Here is a 24,549-nt window from a genome sequence, read left to right as displayed (position 1 = left end):
AAAGCAACCAAGTAATACTTATTATTTACAAGGAAAATACACTGATACTGAAAGCTAAGCAATTAGCTCAAGATCAGTGATGGTAGGTTGTTATTTTTTTCTTTGTTGTTTTTTTAAGAACTTGGTATTTTAAGGCAAAAGCAAGTAACACCCAAGCATACAACAACCATTTGAAAAGTTTTGAAGCCCCAAAGGTGCTTCAAGGTGCTGCTGGGAAAAGAAATATAAAGTAAGACAACAGAGTAGTTTGATGTTTCGGAAAAGATACTGAGAGTTTTCCTGCATCTCTGGGTGCAAAATGAGGTGAAGCCATCAGAGAGATATGCTGAAGAAAAATGTGCTTGTTGAATGGCTGCCCCTCATGTGCAGCTGTTAAAGGTACACATGAGGGAAGAACAAAGAAGCAGCCACTACAACCTAAAGGTAAGGCTGCCACTGACAAAACAGTACTTCTCAGTCAGAGCAGGATGATGAGTCCTTACTACCCCCCAAAATTACTCCCAAACTACTACTTTTAAGGAAAAAACATAGAACATTTTCTTAGAAGAAAGAAAAATGACCTTTTAAAAAATTACATAGATAGATGGGAAAATATTCTGTACTAGCCAGATACTCTGTAAGAGTAAAGGGGGGAGGGGGGTTAACCCAGCAATATACATAAGCTGCTACAACCATTTCTTTGGGTGTAGCCAGTTCATGTGCAGTGCACTGTTCCCTCTAAGGCATGTGCACGCTCACAAGGTTCTGGATGTCTGCTCAGGTCAATTCAACTCAGGTTGAATCAGGAAGGCCCCATTCTGAATGCAGGTGTGCACACATTGCCTTGATACTGCCACCCAGAACAAAACTCATTCCGCACAAAGATAAAAAAAATAAGAGGGGCCACTGGTGCAGTGATCATCCTGCTGCCTTTGCCCCAGCAACTGACCAAGAGGTAAGGGAGCTGGCTGCTTATGTAGCCACTTGAAGTGGAAAACAACTAAAATCAATTACTCATCAGATTTTAAGGGGAAAGGGAATCAATTGGAAAGAGCACAAAAGTGCTCAACTATTTGTAACTCGTTTAACTGCGAAAGCAAGGAATGAACCAGAGAAAAGTAAAAAGCAACTATACAAAATTTAATTATATAATTAATTCTTAAAGGGACAAGAGAAGTATAAGCAAGAGAGCACAGATGCTTGTATAGGGACAATGAAAGAAGTAACAGCACTTAACAACAAGTATAATTTACCATTCTAAAGGACTAGGGAAACTAAATGATTTGTGAAGAAAGAGCAGGGGGTAACCAGATTAAGGGGCAGTGAATCAAAGAAGCAAGAAAGCAATAGAACAGAAATTAATCTTATTTACAAAAAAAAAAAAATGGGGGGCACATGGGAACATATTGAAGTGTAAGAAAAAGAGCACAAAAGTGACTTAAACAAACAATAATGAACCGCCAACTGTATGGGCAATAGCTCAGAACTAAAAAGGTAGCCTCCTTGGAGCCAGGAGAAGAGGAGTCACCACAGCAGTCAAAAAGGAATACTCTTCACTGCTGCATCACCACCACAGCCCAGTCCCTTCACAGCTGAAGGTAGCTGCCGCTCTCCCCGCTCCAGTAGCTACTAAAGAGCTGAGAAGCAGCAAACCTGCTTACTGCCTGCCCATAGAGCAACTGAAAGACAGAGCAAAGGAGCTGCTTATGCAGCCATTCCTTGCATGTGATTGGTCCACCGGTGTCATGTGCTGGGGGCCGGGGCCATAACTCCACCCCTTGCTTATCCTATATCTCTGCTAACACAGCCAAAGGGGTGGGGAGTGGCTTACTTGTAGGGGTATGCAAGTTCTGGAGTCCCCCTCAGTCTGGCACGGGGGGACTGTTACTTTAAGCGGAGGGTGGTACTTCCCCCCCCCGCCGCTCTTCTCCCTCCGGCGCTGGTCCTTTGAAAAATCTTCTTGGGGCGGCAGAGTTCCTCCCTGCCGCCCCTGGCCCCATCGTTGTTTCTAAAGGGTTAAAGAGATGAGCACGCACGCCGCCCAGGGTGCATGCGTGCCGCTAGCACTCGTCTCTTTAACCCTTTAGAAACAACGACGGGGCCAGGGGCGGCAGGGAGGAACTCTGCCGCCCCAAGAAGATTTTTCAAAGGACCAGCGCCGGAGGGAGAAGAGTGGCGGGGGGGGGAGTACCAACCCCCCCCTTAAAGTAACATTCCCCCCGCCCTCCCGAACCTCTGGACCTCCGAACCGGTCCGGCGGTCTTTGGAATTATGCCCAGACCGAACCGTGCACACTCCTATTTACTTGCAGTGACTGCCACTTTATGGAAATCTTCCTGCTTGGCTCCATTTCCTTGATGCTGCTTGTTTACCATGCTGCTATCTTCTTAAAACTTTTTTGTCTGTTTCCTAATCTGAAGCCTACATGCTATTTGAGTTTCAATTATGATTTTTCTTTTCCATGTCAAGTAAAGACCCTTTAATTTACCCAGGCCATTTAGATCTTCTAGTTTAAACTAGTTTTTAACAATGGTGTTTTGTATGTTTTCTACGTTCTGTTTCTATTGTGTTTATGTGATTTTATTGTATTTTTTAAAATATCTCTCTCTCTCTCTCTCTCTGCAAGCCCATCCAGGCAAAGCAGCTTGAGCAGAAGGAAGAAGATTTTCAGGTAACTGGATTTTCTCCTTACATTATACTTTGTGCATCTAATGTTCCCTGCGTGTCCCTCACCAAAAGAAGTTGAGGGCTACCAAAGTTATACCCAGATAAATTACATGACGAGGTCCCTACAAAGTTGGCTGTGAAGTTTTCCAAACTTCAGTAACTGGAAGTACTACTTAAACTAACATTTCCTATAACAGTACGTGGTGTACAATTGTCTTAAAGCTTTTATATGTTATCAAAGGAAGTGATATATTTCCAAGTCTTGCTCTTATTAATAAGTCTAACAGAATGTATCTCTTATGCCAATCACCATATTGTTGGTGCCACATTTGTTGTCCACTATAACCCCCATATTGGCCCCATGCATATGCTGCTGATTAGTCAATTATTTCCCATCTTATACTTGTGCACATTTCAGTCTTTGTCCCTATGTCTAAGGATTCACAAAATATCTCCAAAACAAATATGTTCTAACATGAGCCTTCCAAGTTCAATTTGCTGTGCTTCCAGCTTCTATATTAAATCCCAGAAGTTATTATTGGGAAATGGCCATAATGCCATCTTGTTGATTGAATATGCAGAGTTTTTCCACATAATACATTTGCTCAATCTGTTTAAAATTACTTAAACGGAGCTTGCTATTTGTCTAGATTACTTTTCTACTAACCTTTTAGCCATGGAACAACTCGCTATGTCAACACCCTCATTTTTCTAACACAATCAGACGTCAGCCAAGAAGCTTTTTAGTACTAGACATTCACACTCAGCCCACAAGTATTTTCAATCAACGCAGTCTCAACTGTTCCAATCAAATTAAAAATGCAAACTTCAACAAAGTATATTTTGACTGGACTTAGCTTCAATACCAAGACCATGTTCTGTTCACTTACGGTAACTAGCTTAAGTCTGAAAACTAAAGCATTTTCTGTATACTGTATTACAAAAACGTTGGCAGAGGTCCAAAAATGCAAAAACAAGGCCACCAGAGGCAATCAATCATACATCTTCTGCTGACTGCTTCTACCATTGGATACCAAGCACAGAATGAAACCCTCTTCCTCCCTCCCTTGAATTCTTTATGCATTGCAGAGACAGGATCTCTTATTTATGCTGGGCCAAAACCACCCCATCCAAGAGTTCTCTACCAGCAGAGAACCCTGTGCAGATTAAGAGCCGGAGTACAATGCTGGAGATTTGTTTTTGATCATGATCTCCCAGTTTATTTAAAAACAAAACTTCAAAGCAGCCACATGGGGTTGCAAATTTAATCAGGGAAGCAAGGTTGGGGAAAACAAGTTTAATCCTTTCCTCCTACACCATTTCTTCCAAAAGCTGCTGCAGCATCTGTCCCTATCTTTATTTTCCCTGCAGAGCTAATAGGATCTTCAAGGGAGAAATCCCAATCACCTTTTTCTCATGTATGCCAGGGGAGGTGGGGGGAGGGAGAAGAAGAGAAGCATCAGTAACATTGTGGATTGCAAAAGAAAACACTAAAATTGCTAGGATCATGTAATCTCTTATCCTTTCTGAGACAATCTTGATCTCAATTTGCCCTTTAAAAAAGCAAGACCAATGGGATTCAGAAACATTCCACACTGCTGCTGAATACTAATAGCAACCTGCCATTGACTTTCAATTACAACTCTAGTCACAATCTAAATAACGCTTGTTTGTAATAGAAAGCTAAAAGTCCACAGCAGAGAGTTTCTGATCTGCTTCGGTCCTCTGCAAAACAAAGATCCCAAACATGTTTCTACAATGGTCTCACTAGAAAAACACAGGCTAACATGTTCCAAGGAGTAACAGGCAGTTCTGAGCTGAAGGATCCTAAGGAAGTACCAGCAGTCTTGTGCAAAAGTGCAAATACTTAGAGTGCCCACACTTCAGGAGCACTATTTATCATATTTTTATACCATCTGATATGTACATCTCTAGACTATTTACACTGGAAATAATGTAAGTAGCATTCCCAAAGTGTGGGCGTCCTACTTTAAGTATCTATGCTCTTGTGCAAGGCTGTCAGCGCTTCCTTAGGAGCCTGTAGCAGTGCAGGTGGCTCAGAACCACCCATGCTGTGCTGTGGAACATGTGGCCAGTGTTTTTCTAGTGAAGATTTTTGATTGATTAAGTGCCATCAAGTCAGTATCAACTCGTAGCGACCACATAGACAGATTCTCTCCAGGATGATCGGTCTTCAACTTGGCCTTTAAGGTCAAGTATTTCATTACACTGTATTTCATTACACATTTCCAACTAACATATTGGTGTGACTAGTTAAACATACTACAGTATTTTGTTCTAGAATTTTTAAGAGTCATGTAATATCTGTTTACATGAGACATACATATACAGTTGAAAGATGTTCTAGATTATACACATTCTACTTCTCTGCAAGTTAATATACTGTTATGCTTAACTAATATTGATAATAGTAAATAACATACAACTACTTTAAAACTGTAACTCAACAAACCAAAACAGACTCATTTCTAAGCACTTACATAATGAGACACCTGAGATTTTCTGTAGCTCTACTAAGATGTCAATTCATACTTTTATATTTGGGCTTCTATTTCAAGAACACATTAAAATGCATATGACCAATGTACACTGTTCAGCCATTAAGCTCGCTGAGTGACCTTGGGCCAGTTACTATCTATCAACCTAACCCAATAACCTACCTCACAAAGTTATTGCACGGATAATATGGGCAGGGAGGGGAACCACTATATACTTGAGCTCCATGAAGGAAGGGCAACATCAACAACTTCTGTGATCCGCTAACTAGGAAGTACTACAAATTGATCTTTTGTACAGATTCAGAACCACAACTTCAACAAAACTGGAGAACAAAAGTGCACACAACTAAATTTATCAACAAGCCCCTTATTAAAAATGTAAACAAAGAACATAAGCGATCTGTGCATAAAGCTTATTTCCGGGGATAATTACATCAGGGTTTTATTTTTTTAAGAAACTACCATTGCTACACAGAAACATCACTATTATCCAGGGATTTGACATGTTTGTTCACACTACCATTTGATGCTATGGAAGTCATTGTTTGGAATGATGGTTTTTGTGCGTCACTCCACACTATCACCACACACACAGCCACAGGCCAAGCTTGTCACATGCCTGCCAACCACCGAATACTGAACTTTCTCACCCAAGACCACAGTTTCCTGACTAAACTAGATGTCAAAGCTGTTCAGAACGTTGTTAGCTACACACAGTTCTATACATAATGCAATGGGTAGTCATCACTACACACACATATACACACTAACTAAAAAATAGAACTGCTATAGATTCAGATGACAGGTATGCATTCATCAAATTGAATGATTACAATATAGTTTCTCTCATTATGCTAACTGCTCATAATAGCGACTCTGACGTTGAGGTGGGGTGGGGTGGGGGAGAGAGAGAGAGAGAGAGAGATGAACATTTCTTGTGGGAACAGAGTGACTGATGACCCAACAGATGGAAAAAAGACATTCTATTCTAAAATCTGGCTCAAAACAACCCTCTGCTGTGTTTGTCTATTGTAGGAGCTCTGCTACATTTTGTAAGATGACATGTTGTGTTACCATTTTTGCAAATATGATCCTGCACTTTTTAGATAGACAGCTATACTTCCCATTATGTTTGATGCAGATCCCACGGGAGATTCCAGCTGATGATCATGAGAATCATCAGACCCGAGTTCTATTTTTGCAGAAGAAATTAAGTGGAACAAAAACTACAAAACAAGCTAAGGTTGACCTAATGAGATTCCTTGGTACCTTACACGACACAGAGTGAGCACAGCCAATTAATTTTCTTGGTTTCATATGCTTGCAGAAGAATTGCAATACTTATGCAGAAATATATTTACTTGCATACTTTTGCAGTTATTTAGCATGTGCATGAAATGTAGGGGCTTCAGTTGTTTTTTTAAACACAAATCACCAGAAAGCTCAAAATAGGCTCTATATTTTCCATACTTGCACATTTTCCTGTAGGGGTGGATCATAAACACTTCAAGTCTACAGGCTACCACACACACCTAACTGCAAGGGAAGATCCCTAATTAAACTACAGCTCAGCATGTCATCCAAACCCAGCAGCTGTGGTTTAACTAACTAGGATACTTGTGTCACATCTCCACACCGAAGAGTGGAGGAAAGGAGAAGGGAAAGCATGTGACCTCAACACTACAATCCATCAAACTTTTATTGAGTAGATCATCTAAATCGGCCAGTTTGCAAAGCCAGTTGTGGTGTAGTAGTTAGAGTGCTAGATGAGAACTTGAAAGATCAAGGCTCAAATCTCAGTTCAACCATGAAGTGCACTGGGTGACCTAGGGCCAACCACCATCTTTGAACCTAATCCACCTTACAGAGCTTGGGAGCAACCCTGAGCAACTTGAAGAAAGGGTGGAAGAAAAATAAAGTAAGTAGTATAGCTACTCCAAGGTTGTTTCCTATTTATTTATTACATTTATATACTGCCTCAAACAACTAGTCTACAGCTGGTGAACAAAAGCTGGAACACAGCACTTTAAATATATATGAACTAAGAAAAACAGATGTCAGTCCTTGTACCATTATTACTGGTACACATCCCACAACAATGAATGTTGACAAATGGAAAGCAAGTCTAGTGAAGTCACTGTGGTCAATGGATAAGTGCTGAACTTTATTCTAGAAATCATCTGTTTGAATTGCTGCTCATTTCTGGACTCAAACTGGGACTCTGGACAACTTATCCCATTATTATTTTCTCCATAATGATTTAGTAACTGGGAATTATAGTAACCTACTGCATGGGGCTATAAACAAGACAAGCAATAAAAACTGTAAACTACTTTGCATATTAAAAACAAAGAACTGTTTAGTAGTAAGTAAAATACTTATTTTCATTTTTCTCAGAGATGAGTGTCATTTAATATTGATGACTTCTCATTACAGTCCCTCTAGAAGATTCAATAGGATCAAATGCCACAGAAGCCCAATTACAGATCAACAAGGCATCATTTCTCCAACAATTACAAGATGCAGATTATCTACCAAGTCAATCTTAGCTCTATATGCTGGTCAGAAGCCAGACAGGATCTAAGGAATGTGTGTCTCTCTTCTTTTGACCCACAGTACAGAGCAGTTAGCTTTCTCTAGCACAGACATGCTACAAACCTAAGGCATAAATGGGGCGGGGGGGGGGATGGGAGAGAGACACAGAGAGCAAGAGCATGTCTCTGTCTGTCTCAAGGGCACTACCCTTGCATGTAAAAGGACTTTATGCGAGATTATATTCAGTAATCCAAAAACCTATGGTTTAAGTTTTAATATGCTTTACATTTTCACTTGTGCTCTAAAAAGAGTGGAAATTGCAAGTTAAGGTGTCCATCTGAACTTCCATGCCATATGAGCTGTAAAGACTTTGTACAGTCTGGTATATGATGATAGCTTTGAAAATTAGGCTCCATGTACCCATACTTTGCCTTGATCAGAGATGCATCAGGCAGAAAATTCATCTGGGGCCTCTCTGGGAAATGATTAGGGAAACACACCTGTTAAATGTCTGCCTGGTTGCATCCCTCCCCAGCCCAATGTCCAACTGAAAGACCAAGTCAAAGTGTATAGGAAGGAAGAGGAGAGATAATCCAGTAGAGGTTAATTTGCACTTGTAGGAATGTACTGCAGGAATTATCTGCATATTTGTCTGAAAGGATAACACCCCCCCTCAAACCACACACACAAATGCAAGTGGTTTGACGATAATTAATTGTTAGATGCTCTCAGAATGAAGCAATGATGAGAGGAGAGCTGGTCTTGTGGTAGCAAGCATGACTTGTCCCATCAGCTAAGCAGGGTCTGCCCTGGTTGCATTTGAATGGGAGCACTGTAAGATATTCCCCTCAGGGGATGGAGCCTCTCTGGGAAAAGCAAAAGTTTCCAAGTTCCCTCCCTGGCTTCTCCATGATAGGGCTGAGAGAGAGTCCTGCCTGCAACCTTGGAGAAGCCGCTGCCAGTCTGTGTAGACAATACTGAACTAGATGGACCGAGGGTCTGACTCAGTAGATGGCAGCTTCCTATGTTCCTATGCTCTCAGAATGAAGCCGCCGGGGGTAGGGGGGGACCGCCGCCTCTGCCTCCCATCCTCTTCCCCCCCCACCCTGCCCCCAGCTCCAGATTACCACTCATGGGCTCTGGGCTCTGTCTGGGCTGCGGGGGCGGGGGGGCAGAGCCGCTCATCCTTCTCTGGCTGCTCCATCTACAGATCTCACGAGATCTGCAGCCGGAACTGGAGGAGGAGAAGGGAGGGGAGGGTGGAAAGCGTGGCAATGCTTCCCAGCCAGGGAGGGGAGAAAACGGAGTGCCAGGCAGATGGGGAGCAGTGGCGGGCCGGGTAGAGACTGCATGCCCACCAGAAACCGCTGCGCGGGGGCCTGGATGTTTGAGTGTGAGCACACACGCGCACCTTAGAGAAAACAGTGTCTCCCATGCAGTGTCCAAGTCCAGTAATATTGCCAAGTGTCCATTGTCTGGCTCTTAAATTGGGGGGCAGGCTCCTAGAGCCAAAGAAAATGTGTCAAGGCCAATCGAAGGGGCAGATTACATAAGGGCAGTTCTGCTTCATCTCTGCACGAGGAATGGTTGAATTACCACACCTGATGTAAAGTCACAGCAGAATCATCCACTCCAAAGGCTTATAGGACTGAGTACGTCAGAGCAGTTAATCATGCAGAGCTGTAGCAGGCAGTCTGCTCTTGGGGTCACAAGAGCCTTTAATTTGCCACAGCACACAATCTGTTCTCCTGTGGCATGGAAATTGTTGGTCAAAAGGATAGTAACGTGGAATTTCAAAGCCAGCCCAAGACAGCAAAAGCCTGGCCAATAAAAATACAAGACACACATGTTTCTATATCCAATACAGCATCTTTATCATCAAGATACATGGGAACAGCAAAGATCTTTATCACACTCCTAATCTCCAATTCAGACATAACATACTATCACAGTTTTCAAGTGGTATGAATTCCAAAGGACATTTTGACTTCACAAGGAAAGAAGAGCCCATGAGTGGTAATCTGACTTGGGTACTTAATTGAGAATTATGTTAATCATGTATACTCCTGTTCAGCCTCTTTAATGGCTGCCATGAGGCTCAGGGTCATATTTCCGGGTGGCACAGGCAGCTGCAGCAGGAAGGGGAAATCATGCTGTCTCCACATGTGCCAGAGTCTTCGTCTGGGACACAACGTGGCTGCACTAGCATTAGAGTGTTGGCCAGTATTTTTTGAGAAATGGAAAAAAGGACGAAAAAGACAGCAGCTTAGTCCTAGAGCAATTTCTCTACAAGAACTAGTTCTGCATTCATAAAAGAGCCCAGTTGAGATACTAGGGTTCAAAATGAACTTAATATTTTAATAGCCGATTAAGTCCATCACCAAAATAAAAGAGTTGTCTTTTCTCTTACAATCTCACACACAAACAATCCATTAAATTTTTAGCACTCAGTCTTAAACCATAGTCTCAGATCCTTCAAATATGTTCAAAACTACTGAATGCTTTTCAGTTTGGGGATGGTTGCTTAATGAAGGATTCAAAGACTGTGGGATCACTGGTGATATGGAAAGAAATCCTAAATTCACTAAACTCATATATCCTACTTGTACTTTTTAGCTATTATACAAATATTGGGTCCAACGCCTTCAACTTCAGAGGTTCCTGTATTTAATTTGAACAACGATGCTGCCAACGTAATTGTTTGCCACTCTCATTTCTAACAGATTACAAGAGAACAAGGAAAGGAGTATTGATGACATTTTTGAAGTCATTTGAGATAGCAACCTTTTCTTTCACAACCCAGGTGTTCTTATCTCAAATAGCACACCACTATAAAACTTGAGAATGTCAAAGATGCACGCATGGTTAGTTGTGTGGTTTTTTTTTTACAAGATGCACACTGAAAATGAGATTGATACAATTTTAAGTAGAAGCTACATCCATGTTATTACAAAATGCTGTAATAAATGGTGAACTATAAACACCAGTTAAATGTGGACTTTAATCTCAGTATAGTTTTTTTTAGAAGTTATATGACATTTTAAAAATGTCACAACCTGCTACACATAAGAGTGCAAGAAAAATAATCCAAAGCTAATTTTAGTGTGCAGGGTTTTGCAAAATCTTTTAATGCACTAAGTTAAACTACAATAAGTTGCAGCTTTTCTGCAGTTGCCAGTGAGCTTCCTGCAGGATGTAAACAGCTACGTGGTACAGTGAAAAGTCAAATGTGATGCCTGTTCTGCCCCAATCTCTAACCAGATATGTTAATTGGTATACTGTCCCCTCATCTTTGCATTTATATGTTGTTGTTGTTTTTTAGTTTTCCCTCTATGAGCAACCAATTGAGCCTTGCTGCTCATTATGCACCTACCCTTGTTTAGCCCAGCCCTGCCCAGTAGCAAGCAAGAGCTTAACAGAACTCTGTCCTTGCTAACTACAGCCTAGAAAGTTCTGGTCGTGCACTGTCTTGTCACTTCCTTCAGCCACATCTCATCCAACCTCAATCCATCCACCTGATTCAAGCCTGTTAATCTTTACTTACTATCTTTATTTATTTATTTAAAATATTTATAGAATAGTTACAATGTAAAATCAGGCTACTAAAATTAACCATATTAAGATAAAAAGGTTAAAAATCCAAGCTAAAAACCACAATCAGAATTACAGATTTTAAAATTTCAAATAAAAAGTTACTCTAAAAAACTAAAAACTAAGAATTCTAAAAAACTAAAAACTAAGAAAGCTACCAGATATAAGCTACAGATGAAACATTTAAAAGCCTCTTTAAAAAGATGTGGTTTTAGTTTTTTTAAAACACTGAGGGAGGGGGCATGCCAAAGATCTACAGAGAGGGCATTCCACAGCCGAAGGGCCACAACCGAAAAGGCCCTGTCTCTAGTCCCCGCCATCCGGATCTCTGTCAGTGACCGGACTATGAGCAGGGCCTGAAATGATGAGCGGAGGGCCCTGGCAGGTTCATATGGGTGAATGCAGTCCAATAGATACACCAAACCCAAGCCATCTAGAGCTTTAAAGGTCAAGACCAGCACCTTGAATCTAGCTTGGAAGCGGACCAGTAACCAATAAAGCTGCCACAGGATGGGTGTGATACTCATGAAGCGACGTGTACCCACAAGTATCCCTGCGGCAGCATTCTGCACCAGCTGAAGTGTCCAAACCGTCATCAAGGGCAGCCCCACATAGAGCACATTGTAGTAGCCCAAACTGGATGGTACCAAAGCATGAGTGACTAAGGTCAGGTCTGACTTCTCCAAGCAGGGTTGCAGTTGGCGTAACAGCCATAGCTGGTAAAAGGCACTTCTGCACACCGCTGCCACCTGAATCTTCCAAGGACAGCGTCAGATCCAGAAACACCCTCAAGTTGTGGACTTTGTCTTTCAGAGGGAAAGTGATCCCGTCCAAGACCAGATTTACCTCACTACTCGGAGGATCAGTTTTACCAACCCAGAGCATTTCCATCTTATTTGGATTAAGTTTCAGCTTGTTTGCCCCCATCTAGTCCAGAACAGCCTCCAAGCCCAAGTTCAGAGCATCCACTGCCTCCCTGGTGTCTGCTGAGTTAAAAGATAAGTAGAGCTGGGTGTCATCAGCATATTGATGGCACTGCAGCACACACCAATGGATGACCTATCCCAGGTTTCATGTAGATGTTAAACAGCATAGGGGACAGAATAGATCCCGTGGCACCCCAGGGGGTAAAGCAGGCATCCCCCAGCACCACCTTCTGAGTATGACCCTCCAGGTAGGAGCGGAGCCACCATATAACCGTACCCCCAAATCCCAACCCAGAGAGACATCTCAGAAAGATACTATGGTTGATGGTATCGAAAGCTGCTGAGAGGTCCAAGAGACTCCACAGAGTCACAATCCCTCTATCTCCTGGCATAGGTCATCCTCCAGGGCAAACAAGGCAGTTTCCGTCCCATATCCAGGTCAGAAGCCAGATTGGAAAGGACCTAAGTAATCAGATTCATCCAGGACAGCCTGGAGCTGAGACGTCACCATGCTCTCCAACAACTTGCCTTAGAAGGGAAGGTTAGAAACTGGTTGGAAGTTATTCAGGTCATCTGGGTCCAATGATGTCCTTTTAAGGAGGGACCTAATGACTGCCTCCTTCAGCTGAGGGGGCACTACCTCCTGCTTTAGGGAGGCATTTACTACCCCCACCACCCATGGACCCAGTCCCTCCCTAGAAGCCTTCACCAACCATGAAGGGCAAGGGTCAAGCATGCACATGGTAGGCCTCGGCCCTCCAAGCAGTCTGAAAACCATCCAATATAACAAGACCAGATGGTACATTGGCAACATCCAGTTCCAGTACTACAAACATCTTAGCATCCAAGTCAGTATGTATGCAAGCGATTTTATTTGCAAAATGTAATGCAAATTGGTCACAGTGGGCTGCCAAGGGTTCTGTTTGATGGTCTTTGGGATCCTCACATAGGAGGCCCCAAACCACTTGAAAAATCTCCGTTGGACAACATTGAGCAGACATGATGGTGGCGGAAAAGTAGGATTTCTTTGCCGCCATCACCACCATAGAATAGGCCCTAATATTGACTCTAGCCTGGGTTCAGTCACATTCAACCTGAGTTTTCCACCAACGACGCTCAAGCCGTCTACCAGCCTGCTTCATCATCTGCAAACTGACCAGTATACCAGGGAGTCCCTTGGGCTCCACGGGTCAGGAGAGGATGCCTAGGCGCAACCATTTTAATCGGCCAACCTATCTCCTCATACCAGAGGGAGGCCAGGGTGTCAACAAGATCATCCACTGTCTCAGCAGGAGACTCCCCCAAAACTGTCAGGAATCCATTAAGATCTATAAGCCTCCAAGGGCAGACCATCCTAACTGTACAATACACTTGTGGAGGTGTACTGGATCCACCCTCAGTCCAGTCTTCACCAGATAGTGATCAGTCCATGACAACAGTATTAAAGACTATCCACGCAGCACCACTGTACACCATTGACCCAAAGACCAAGGCAAGCGTATGGCCTGCCACATGTGTGGGACCAGAAATCAGTTGAGACAAGCCCATGGTCATTATGGAGGACATGAAGTCCCGAGCTGCATCAGACAAGGTGGCCTCAGCATGGATGCTAAAGTCGCCCAAGACTAACAACGGTGGGGTCCTCAACACCACATTCGAGACCACCTCAAGCAGCTCAGGCAGGGAGATCCCATCACAGCATGCAAGCTCTCGAACTGGTCAGAATGGCAGACAACACATCTGGTGAGGGAAATGGTCTCTTGATGAACCAGGGCAACCCCACCTTCCCGCCCTTGACTGATGCTGCACCTAGAAACCTGGTGGGCACAATTGGGAAAGATTTATATCTCCCCCCCTGCCCCCGCCATCCAACCAGGTCTCTGTAATGCATGTCAGGTCCATGTGCTCATCTAGGATAACCTCACGGATGGCTGTGGTCTTTGTATTTATAGCAGGGTGGATTTGATTTAAATCACGATTTAAATCACTAGCAGGGTGGATAAAAATAAAAAAAATCTGATTTAAATCAAAAAAATCCAATTTTTTTAATTTAAATCAGATCTTTTTAAATTTAAATTGGATTTTTTTTATTTTTATCCACCCTGCTAGTGATTTAAATCGTGATTTAAATCATGATTTAAATCAGTTTGATTTAAATCAAATCCACCCTGATTTATAGACCTAGCATTTAATAGCAACACCTTCAGGCAAGATGAGCTGCTATAGCCAACACGCCTTGCCCTCACCTGGCATGTCTTACCCCCACCCCCATATCGCCCTCTGCCAAGTACCACCTCAATTGGAAAGGCCTCCTCATCTTCCTACAGCTAAATATTCACTCCTCTATATTTACAAGCTGTTTAAATCGTATTTTCAATAAAAATGAAGACTGTTCATTTTAACCTATGAAACTGGATGAGAGTTTTAGCCATCTGGAAAGACATACAGTCTCATATGCTGAGGCCAAAATAATGCCTAACAGCCATAATAAGGCCCACAGGTTTACTACCATTTTCGTATAGCAAGTTGTACGTGGTTAAGAGGCTCCTAACACTTGAATGGAAGTCTGAGGAACACAGAAGACTGAAGTTCTGAAAACTTCCAAGACTGAAAACTTCCAAGACAAAAGGGTTGTAATTGTCTTCACAGATAGACTCCCAGCAGGATCAGGGGCCTGGGTCCAGAGTGTTGTGGCACCACTAGGCACCATGAAATTTTTACCTTTTTGTTGTTGTTCTTGCCGTGGCCCGGGTTCCTCTGCTGCCACAAGGGGTGGCCTTAATTGCTCTTGCTGCCACCACCTTGGGAGAGGGGTAGCCTCCAACACTCCCACTCCTGTCACTGCATGCCGCTATCGCAGGGGTGGCCTTCAGTAATTCTGCTGTTGCCGCTTGCTGCCACCTCAGAGGAATAGGCCTTCAGCACTCCTGTTGCCACCAGGATGGCAGCAGTGGGATTAAAGAGTGTGCCTCTGCCCAGCATCCAAAAAGACAGACAGGAAGTGGAACATATGCCCCTGCCACCACTTCCCTGCTTGATTGTCACACACCCGGCGATAGTGGTGTGCTTTTTAGCTCCTCTGCTGCCATCCTTGTGGCAGCAAAGGAGGCAAGATGTGAGGAGCGGGAGAGAAGGCCTGGACTTTTTTGCCACTTTCCAGGGTGAACCGAGATAGCCCGATGGTAAGGGCTGTGCTAGAGTGAGAATGGGTGTGATAAACGGCGCTTCCACAGATGCCGAAGAGATAGCCGGCAAGAGTGGGGCAGACTGCTCTGGGAGCAGAGATCCTTCTGAAAGCAAGCCTTCTAGCACCTCCTCAGCGTGGGCAGGTTCCATGGTGGGACTGAGTGCCAAACCAAAAGAAAAGATGTGATCCCCAGGCAATCAAAGAAAATCAAAAAAACAAAAGTAAAAGGAGTCAATCAGCCAAATTTTGCAACGAAAAATCTGTTTTAGATGGTTGGGAAAGAAATAAAAAGGCCTAAAGGCAAGCTCCTTCCTGCGCTTGCACACTCTAAGGAAGAGATAGGGCAGGGATAGCAGAAAGTCTAGTCCTATTTGCCAAAACTCCGGAGAGCAAAAATTCTACGTGCGAGCCTCGAGCAAACAGGACCGGAACTGGGGATGGCGCCCTCTGGTGGAAGGAACAAACCTTCATTGATTTCCGGCCTGTCTTGAGCATGCTCAGTGACTAATCCCTTACTGATGAACTCCAGTACGGGGGGAAATGCTCTGCTCAGCCTATTTTAGTTAGATGTCCCTATATTAAAAATAAGTTTAAAAATCATTCTCCCACCAAATGTTGACAGCAATGACAGCAGACTGATCTAAATACAGTTTAGCTTAGTTGCTTGCTCTATTCCTTACAGGAAAAAAGAGAAGAGAGCAGAAGAATCATTTTAAATAAATTATGAACGCCTAGCATTTCCAGAAACTCAATGTTTGAGCAGGTAATTAGATCTAATTGACTAGGTTGAAATCTTGCTAACGCCTGCAGTTCGAACTTTGAAGGGAAAGTATTTCAGTTGTCACAGTATTAGTGATCTTTCTTACTCGTGACATATTCAGAAACAATGCAGCTGTAGCTTTCAATGTGATTTCAAAATACACACAGATTAGTTCTCTTTCCAGTGAGCAATAACCAAGTATGGCTCAGATCTGGGTTGACAACAGATAAGAAGAAATAAATTATTTAACAAATTTAGAATGCAGTTGCAACATTCAAGATTAAGGAAAATTGATGGTAGTTCATAAGAACCGCTAAGCAAACATACAAAGAGAACTGGCTACTTGTTTAAATACAAAGCAGAAGAATAGTACTTGCTATTACAATGATAGAGAAAAGCCCAAGCACTAGAATCCTAGAAAGATGCTTTCTCCCCACAAGCTGCATCTAGAAATATTGTGCAGTGCAAGCCATCATCAAAAGCTAATTCCTTCCGGAACTTTCCTGAATACCCGAGGAACCACCTGCTCCCAAAGGTTGCTGCCCACTTGACGAGGTCATGGGGGGGGGGCTATGCCGACAATGAGGGAGGCTTGGCTGCTGTGCACACAGGAAAGGGCCTTCTCACTTGTTGCCCCCAGACTCTGGGATGCTCTCCCGGGAACATCTACTCCTCAGTCTCCATCACAGCTTTCAGAAAGCATATGAAATCTTGGCTTTTTACACAGGCTTTTATATGATTGTTCCTATTGCTGCTGCTTTGTATCTTTTATGGTTATATTGTGCTTGTTTTTTAAAATATTTTAATCAGATCTGTATTTTTATATTCTAGCTGATATTTTGTGTAATTTTTGTGGTCTTGTTTTAACTTTTGTGTGAGCTGCTTTGAGATTGTTTTAATGAAAGGCAGTATAGAAATTTAACAAATAAATAAAAGGCAACTGCTGTTACTGGTCGTGCTGGGCTTCTATGTGTTATGCCCTCCCTTCTGCAGAATATATACATAAATTCTATAAATACATAAATAAATAAAATAAAATAAATCAAATCAAATCAAAAAATAAATAACTGAAATCCAGAGGACAGGAGAATCACTATCTCATGGTTCTTCTCCCACTGAATCATAAAATTTAGAGTTGGAAGGGGGCTTGGAGGTCTTCTAGTCCAACGACTGCCCAATGCAAGAAATTGCTACAGCACCTCTGACAGGAGGGCTGTTCAGCCATTATTTGAAAACCTCCAGCAAAGAGAGCCCACCACTGCACAAGGCAGACTGTTCCACTGCCAAACAGCTCTTACAGAGTTAGGAAAGTCCTCCCAAAAACTAGCATAAATCTGCTTTCGTGTACGTTTAACCCATTGGTTCAAGTCCTGTCCTCAGGAGTAACAGAGAAAAAGTCCACTCTTCATTCAGCATCACAGCCATTCAAAAATGTGAAGATGGCTATCGTATTCCCTCTTAAGTCTTTTCTTCTCCAGCCTAAACATACCCAAGCTCCTTCAACCATTCCTCATAGGACTTCCTAACATATTTCTAGATCCCTCACAATCTTTCTTGCTCTCTCCTGAACCCATTCCATTCTGGAATGTCTTTCTTAAAATAAGAATTCAGGAGCCCACATTTTGAGACCAATGTCCTTCTTAAAATGTTGGCCCCAGAATTGCACAGTATTCCAAGTGAGGTTTGACCAGTACAGAATAGAGTGGAGTCATTATTTCTCTAGATTTGGACACTAAGCCTTCACTAATGCATGCTAGGATTGCACCAGCTTTTTTAGCAGTTGCATCACACGGCAATACATTTATTGTTCATGCTCAATTTATTGTTCAGAGGACAGTTAGGTCCCTTTCACATGCACTGCGGCCAAGCCAGTGTATGAGAATCCCACATCCTTTACTTGTGCATTTGATTTTTCTTACTCAAATGCAGGACTTTACATTTGTCTCCAGTGAATGTCATCTAGTTAGTTTGCCCCAATATCCAAATCTGTCTAATCTTGAACCCTACAAACACGTCCTCACAATTCTCATATTCATTTTGTTCCCCTACTGAAGTCAATGGCTCCTACTGACTTCGACAGGAAATGTTTACAAAGCTACAGTCAAAGCAACTGCTTAGAAGGTTAAAACATGCCACGTCCCCCAATGCCGATGACCCCACAACATTAAAAACAAGAAGCAAGTTTTATCCACACTTCAACAGTGTGACTACAGTTTTATAAATATTCACAAATATATTTTTTCACATATATAGCAAGCATTTAAAAAGTCTGGTCTGGCAAAGACAGCCTCCTTCTCAAGCACTCTGTGCAATCATAACGATGCTGTAATCATTGTACCAGTTTAAACAGTTGCTAAAATGACAAAGTAGTAATTGTTTTCAGGTCCTTGCTGATTTGGTCAAACCTCACACAGCATGCAGTTTCTCCCCAAGTAGGTGTATACTTTCTCCCAAGTACTATCAGCAATAGTACTAAAAACATGTCTTTACAGTTTTAAAAATCTGTCAGGGGTCTGATAACATTTCTTTTAAATTTAAAAAAAAACCTGTTTTAATCCCCCACACACAATGATTTAATCTCTGAAATATTTGTGTCATATAGTGCTCCCACTTCCCTTTTAGCATAATATATGCACACATCCATTTGTCAAGTTTGTACATCACTTCTGCTACTCTGAAAAGGGTGTATAACTAATACATTTTATCAATAAAATAAAGTGCACACTAGTTTATGAAAGAAGTACAAACACCACACTTAGAGGACTGTGTCGCTGTGGGTACACTTTTTTCATTACCTTATATGTTTCCAACAGCCCAGTCCTATACAACTGGCAGCTCAATTAACGACTTTAACTATAAGTAGTTAATTAGCAGCAACCTATGCTAGTCTTTTTAACCTTAACCCACTTAATTCCTCTAAAATCTCTTTATTGCTACATGTGAGTGCAGTGACTTTTCTAAATACAGTACCTTATGTTTTAACTCAGTAGTCTTCAACTTTTTCTGAGAAGACCTACCAAACATGCATTGTAGGAGTCACACCTTAATTTTTTACACATATAAGAAAGGTGCAACCTTTCTTAGGATAGGCTATTCCCAATGAAAGGCCTGATCCTCCAGTTCAAAGCCAATGCTTTAAATCCTCATTCTTTACAGAACTCCTTTCATAGGTATTGCTAGGGGACTGCTGCTTGACCCCTTGACCTTTGGTGCCCTGCAGGACTCTATTCTATCCCTTGTACTTCTTACCTTCTTCATGAAACTTCTGGAGGAGGCTGTGTCACAAATATGTGGAGGACACACACTATGTTAGAGACACAGTTATCTCTCACTCAGTTAGTTCAGTCACCCTGCTAACAGAGCAAAGTGGAGAGTCTCTTATATTTAGCAAGGGGAGAGCAACTGGTCCTAGCCAACCCCAGCACAGCATCCCTCCAGTGGCTGTTGCTGGTATCTACTTTATATTTCTTTTAGATTGTGAGCCTTTTGGACAGGGAACCATCTGATTTATTTATTATTCATTTTTCTATGTAAAGCGCTTTGAGACCTCTGGTTGAAAAGCGATAAATAAATATTCAGTCATAGTATGTTATCTGATACCAGGGAGTCAGTGGATAGCTGAAACAGTGTTTGGAGGCGGTAGTGAGCTGAATTTGAACTACTTAACAAATTGGAACTTAATCCTGATAACACAGAAGTCCTGAAGGTCAAGCGAGCTGATCTGCAAATGATGGTTCAGCAGATTCTGGATGGCACTATATTCCCTATGAAGGAACAGTTATGCACTTTGTGATTCTCCTGGTTCCAGGTATGCTCCTGGAAAACTAGGTGGCAACTATAACCAGAGCACATTAGCAGCACTTCAGTTCATGTGCCAGCTGTTTCCCTTCCTTAAAAAAGTAAATCTGGCCATTGTCACCCATGCCTTAGTCACATCCAATTGCACTCTGAGATTGCCTTTGAAAAACATTCAGAAATTCAAAATGCTGCTTCAAAATTTGCAGCCAGGTTGCTGGGAAAGGCCCTGTAAAGTACACTGGGTTCCCATCTGTTTCCAGGTTCAGTTCAAGGTATTGGTCAATACCTTTAAGGTCTATATGGTTTAGACACTTGTCTACTAAAGACTTCCTATTGCCACATGATTCTGCCCAATTATTGCGGATTTCTGAGGGGGTGTGGGCAGAATGCTCCATGTGGTGCCTTTGGCTGAAGACCAACTGACAAGCACACAGAGCAAAGTCTTCTTTGTGGTGGTCCCAAAGCTTTTCGAAGAGTTCATAATGCCACCTCCAATCCAGTCTTCAAGACCTCTCTTTTCCACCAGGCCTGCAATATTTAAATGAAGAGGCTTTGATGAAGTGTTAAGCTGCTGAATTAGTGCTGCAATCCTAATTTAATGTCTAAATTGTGGATTTAGACCCCACAATTACTGCAGTGTCTGAATCGGAGGTGTCCAGCAACTCCTCTTATGTGGTTAGGCTGGATCAGTTCCAGTTTGTGACTCGTGAGGATGTGGCCACGATGCTTGGAGTGATGTGGCCTACCACCTGATCTCTTGATCCTTGCCCGACATGGCTAATACTATCTGGCAGGGAGGTTGTGGTAGAAGGCCTAGTAGAGATCATAAATGCTTCTTTGAAGGAGGACAAGATGCCTCCTTGCCTTAAAGAGACAATTATTAGACCACATCTGAAGAAGCCTGCCTTGGATTCCTCAGAGCTGAGTAACTACAGGCCTGTCTCCAACCTTCCATGGCTGGAAAAGGTAATTAAGAGGGTGGTGGCCTCCCAACTCCAGGCAGTCTTGGATGAAACTGATTACCTAGACTCGTTTCAGGCCGGCTTTCGGGTGGGCCATGGGATGGAGACTGCCTTGGTTGGCCTGATGGATGATCTCCAATTGGGAATTGACAGAGGAAGTGTGACTCTGTTGGTCCTTTTGGACCTCTCAGCAGCTTTCAATACTATTCTCCACAGTATCCTTCTGAAGGGGTTGGGGGTGGGAGGCACTGCTCTGCAGTGGTTCCACTCTTACCTCTTGGGCAGATTCCAAATGGTGTCCCTAATATCTTTCTGTTAATTACCCTTGAGCAACTGACAAAAGGTGAGGTATAAATGGAATAAATAAATAAATAAACCCACATGCTCTTTGGTACTAAAGGGAAGCAGGGGCATCACAGCTGCTCAAATAAATTATACACCACAGTGTAGGAGTCTGTTCCTCTCTCTGTTGTGCCCAGTCCACTTTAAGATACAGAGACAAGCAGCATTTATATATACTGCCAAACTGAGATTTACTGAAAGTTGATCACTCACCAGATTTGTTTGTTAAAGAAGTTCTGGGCAAACATTTCCCCAAATGATGTGTTCCCTCTCCCTCCCTCTCCACCACCCACACACACTTACTTTTAGGTGGCCCACAGAGCTGTGAGCCAATAAGACAGTCACTCACTTTTTATTGACTTTGTGCTAATCATGGACAGACCCAACAGTTTTACCTTGATTTAGGAAGGGCCTCTCAAGCAGCTAGTTTGAGAACTCTAGTTAAAGCCAAAAACAGTTCTGTTCTAGCTGAATACACATCAATTTGTTTATATGCTGTATATCAGAGGCCCTGCACAGCTAACTCTTAAGGTTCAATTTCAGCCATGAGCACGTTTGCTGACTGCAACAAAACTGAGGAAGAGTACATGATAGCAACTGCATACCAGAAACCCAACTGCAAAGTGACCAAACTGCAATAATTATTGCAGATAGTATAAAATTCTATACCCAAGGAAAAAAGCTGCTAATGCACACTGAAATTAGGATATCAGCAACAACTTCCTCCAAAGTGAAACCGGATTCTGTTGATCTACCATTTTTTATCCATTCTAATTTAGCATCTTTTTAAGTGTCCAAAGAATTGGCAATGCCACTTCAATTTTAAAAGAAGTCCAGTAACCATAGGTCTTTTTGAAATTAAATCATGTGTGCTGCAAAAGAAATGTGAAAGAAGAGAAGAACAAAGAACAGTAAGACCCACTATAGACAACCCAACCGCTTATTAATTCAAGAGGTCATGTTTTTAAACACAAACATCCAAAAAAATCAACACTGGTGAACTGACAAATATAAATACTGCCCTTTTTCAGTCGTTAGTACAGAAAGCTCATACAATCTATATGAGGGATTCTCAACATTGGGTCCCCAGATGTTATTGGACTTCAACTCCCATAATCCCCAGCCCCAGTGGCCTTTGGTTGGGGATTATGGGAGTTGAAGCCCAATAACATCTGGGGACCCAATGTTGAGAATCCCTGATCTATACACCGCCTAGCACACTTGACACTAAAAAAATATTAGCAGCAGTAGTATTAGTGCTCACACTTCACATTAAGACAACACTCTCTCAAATGACCTTAGAAAAATGAAAGACCCAAATTAATAAAGAACATGTGTAGACATGCATCAGCAACATATCTGTCATTTGCAAAGCAACCTATTAATCTAGAACAGTTTTCCCTCTAACAAGGATTCCCAGAAGTTGTTGACTACAACTCCCATAATCCCCAAGCCAAAGCCATTGCAGCTGGGGATTCTGGGAGCTGTAGTCAACAGCATCCGGGAATCCCTGTTAGAGGGAACACTGATCTAGAACTCTATTCTGCATAGATCTTCTAAAAAGGGAAAACACATGAGCATTTGACCCTAAGTTCATGTCACAGCAGCTACACTATAATATTTAGAAAACAAAAATCCACAGAAAAATTGTTTTCCTACAACACATATCAGTTCTGAAAACATGTTAGGGCTCACATCTGTCTACTGACATACACTGAGGTACAGGGACTCTTTGCAGTTTGCCCCTGGCTCAGGACCAACTCCATCTGTTCTTACTTACTGTTCAGTCTTTCAGGGCTGAGTCCTATCATTTGGTAAAAGATGCCAGGATTAAGAACTGGGACAAAAATTCCATTTTCCTACCATGTAAGCCTTTCTCTAGAGGGAAAACCAGTTTTAAATATGTTTGTGTAACCTTGCAACCTACTCCAGTAGCAAATTGGCTGGCAGATCCCTTCTTTAGAGAGGACAGTGGCCAAGCTTGTGAGCACAGAAGCAGATTTCTCTGCCAGAGTTAAAGAGGAAATACTTCACATCCATAATTGTTAGTTACAGGCCATGTCCCCAAAGTAAACCACACACATACACCTTAGGTGTTTTTAAAGCTTTGGAACTCTTCAGCTCCAGGGACCGCCTCTTCACAAATATACACACAGAAGGGATCTTGTGGCACCTTAAAAGACTTGGACTAGAATTCTATGCATGCTTACCTAGGATTGTTGCATCAAACCTAATGGGTCCTACTTCTGAATATATAATGCATGGGATTGTATATGTACTGTGGCATAAACTAACTTTTATGTAAGTTTTGTAAACCGCCCAGAGCTGTTGGATGGGGTGGTATATAGATGTAATAAATAAACAAACAAACAAGTCCACAAGAGCTTATATCACAAGAGATCTGTTAGCCTTCAACGTGCCACCAAGTTTTGTTGCTGTTTTTGTTTGCTGCACCTGCTGCAACTGTCTTATAGGCAGACCCGTCTACCCCAGAGAGTGTCCTTGGGAGATACTTAAGACACGTGGCCCTGTTCTCTGTTACCAAATGCAGCTCTGAAGTGGTTCCAGCGGAGCAAGACAGCCTCTCTAACGCCAACCCCTCTGCTGGAGGAAAAGAACCCTGGGTCCCGCTCCCGGGGTTAGTTGCCTTCGCGAGCCGCCACTCTGCCACTTCAGAGGCCAAGCATTGGGTGCCTCTCACGCCCCCACGGGCTGAACATGAACCAACTCCCGCCCAGAGGAAGAAACTCTGCATGCCACTCTTCTCTAGGCGGCACCGTCACAATCTTTCCGACCCAAATCCGAAGTGGGGTGGGGAAGCCTCGTTTGTGGCAGGCCGCAAAAAGGGAAGACTCCCAGACACACGCGCGCGCGCACGCACCCCTCCGAGCAGGCAACCCAGGAGGCGCACACCAAGACCACACCACACCCCGCCAGCCAACACCGGGCAGGGAGCCCGCCCTTGGCAGGCGCCGCTGCCGCCGCCTGGCAAGCCCAAGGAAGGCCGGCTACGGCGGGTGCGCGACGCCTCCCTTCCTCCGGGCCGGCAGGCGAGGTCAGCAACCCACTTCCCGCCACAAAATTGGCCTGGCCTCGCCGCACGGGCGGCTCCTGCGAGGTGGCGGAGGAAGCCTGGAGGGCAGGCGACGAGGGCTGCTGTTGCAGCGTCCCCGGCCAGCAGCACCACGTCTCCACTCTCGCCCTCAACCATCCCGTCCGAGGCAGGAGTGGGTGGCGAGGAGGTGCCCGCGCACCCACCTAACCCCGGCACAGACACGCCCCG

The 24,549-nt window shown here is 43.1% G+C and overlaps 1 protein-coding gene across 8 annotated transcripts in view; it reads right to left on the bottom strand.

Annotated features, from left to right (window-relative positions):
• The window catches only part of MAST4 (microtubule associated serine/threonine kinase family member 4), a 443,961-nt gene that overhangs the window by 418,504 nt on the left and 908 nt on the right, over positions 1-24,549 (bottom strand). Inside the window, exon 1 of one of the 8 annotated variants that reach the window (XM_053288785.1) lies at positions 23,809-24,549. The exons of the other annotated variants lie outside the window; for them this stretch is intronic. Within the exon in view, the coding sequence (XP_053144760.1) occupies positions 23,809-24,021 (213 nt within the window). The 5' untranslated portion in view covers positions 24,022-24,549. The remainder of the gene's footprint in view (positions 1-23,808) is intronic. 8 annotated transcript variants of the gene reach the window in all.

This window comes from Hemicordylus capensis, chromosome 2 (genome assembly GCF_027244095.1).
Source record: "Hemicordylus capensis ecotype Gifberg chromosome 2, rHemCap1.1.pri, whole genome shotgun sequence".
NCBI classification, from domain to species: domain Eukaryota; kingdom Metazoa; phylum Chordata; class Lepidosauria; order Squamata; family Cordylidae; genus Hemicordylus; species Hemicordylus capensis.
Note: the sequence above shows the minus strand (reverse complement) of the source record. Positions and strands in the feature narration are given on the sequence as shown.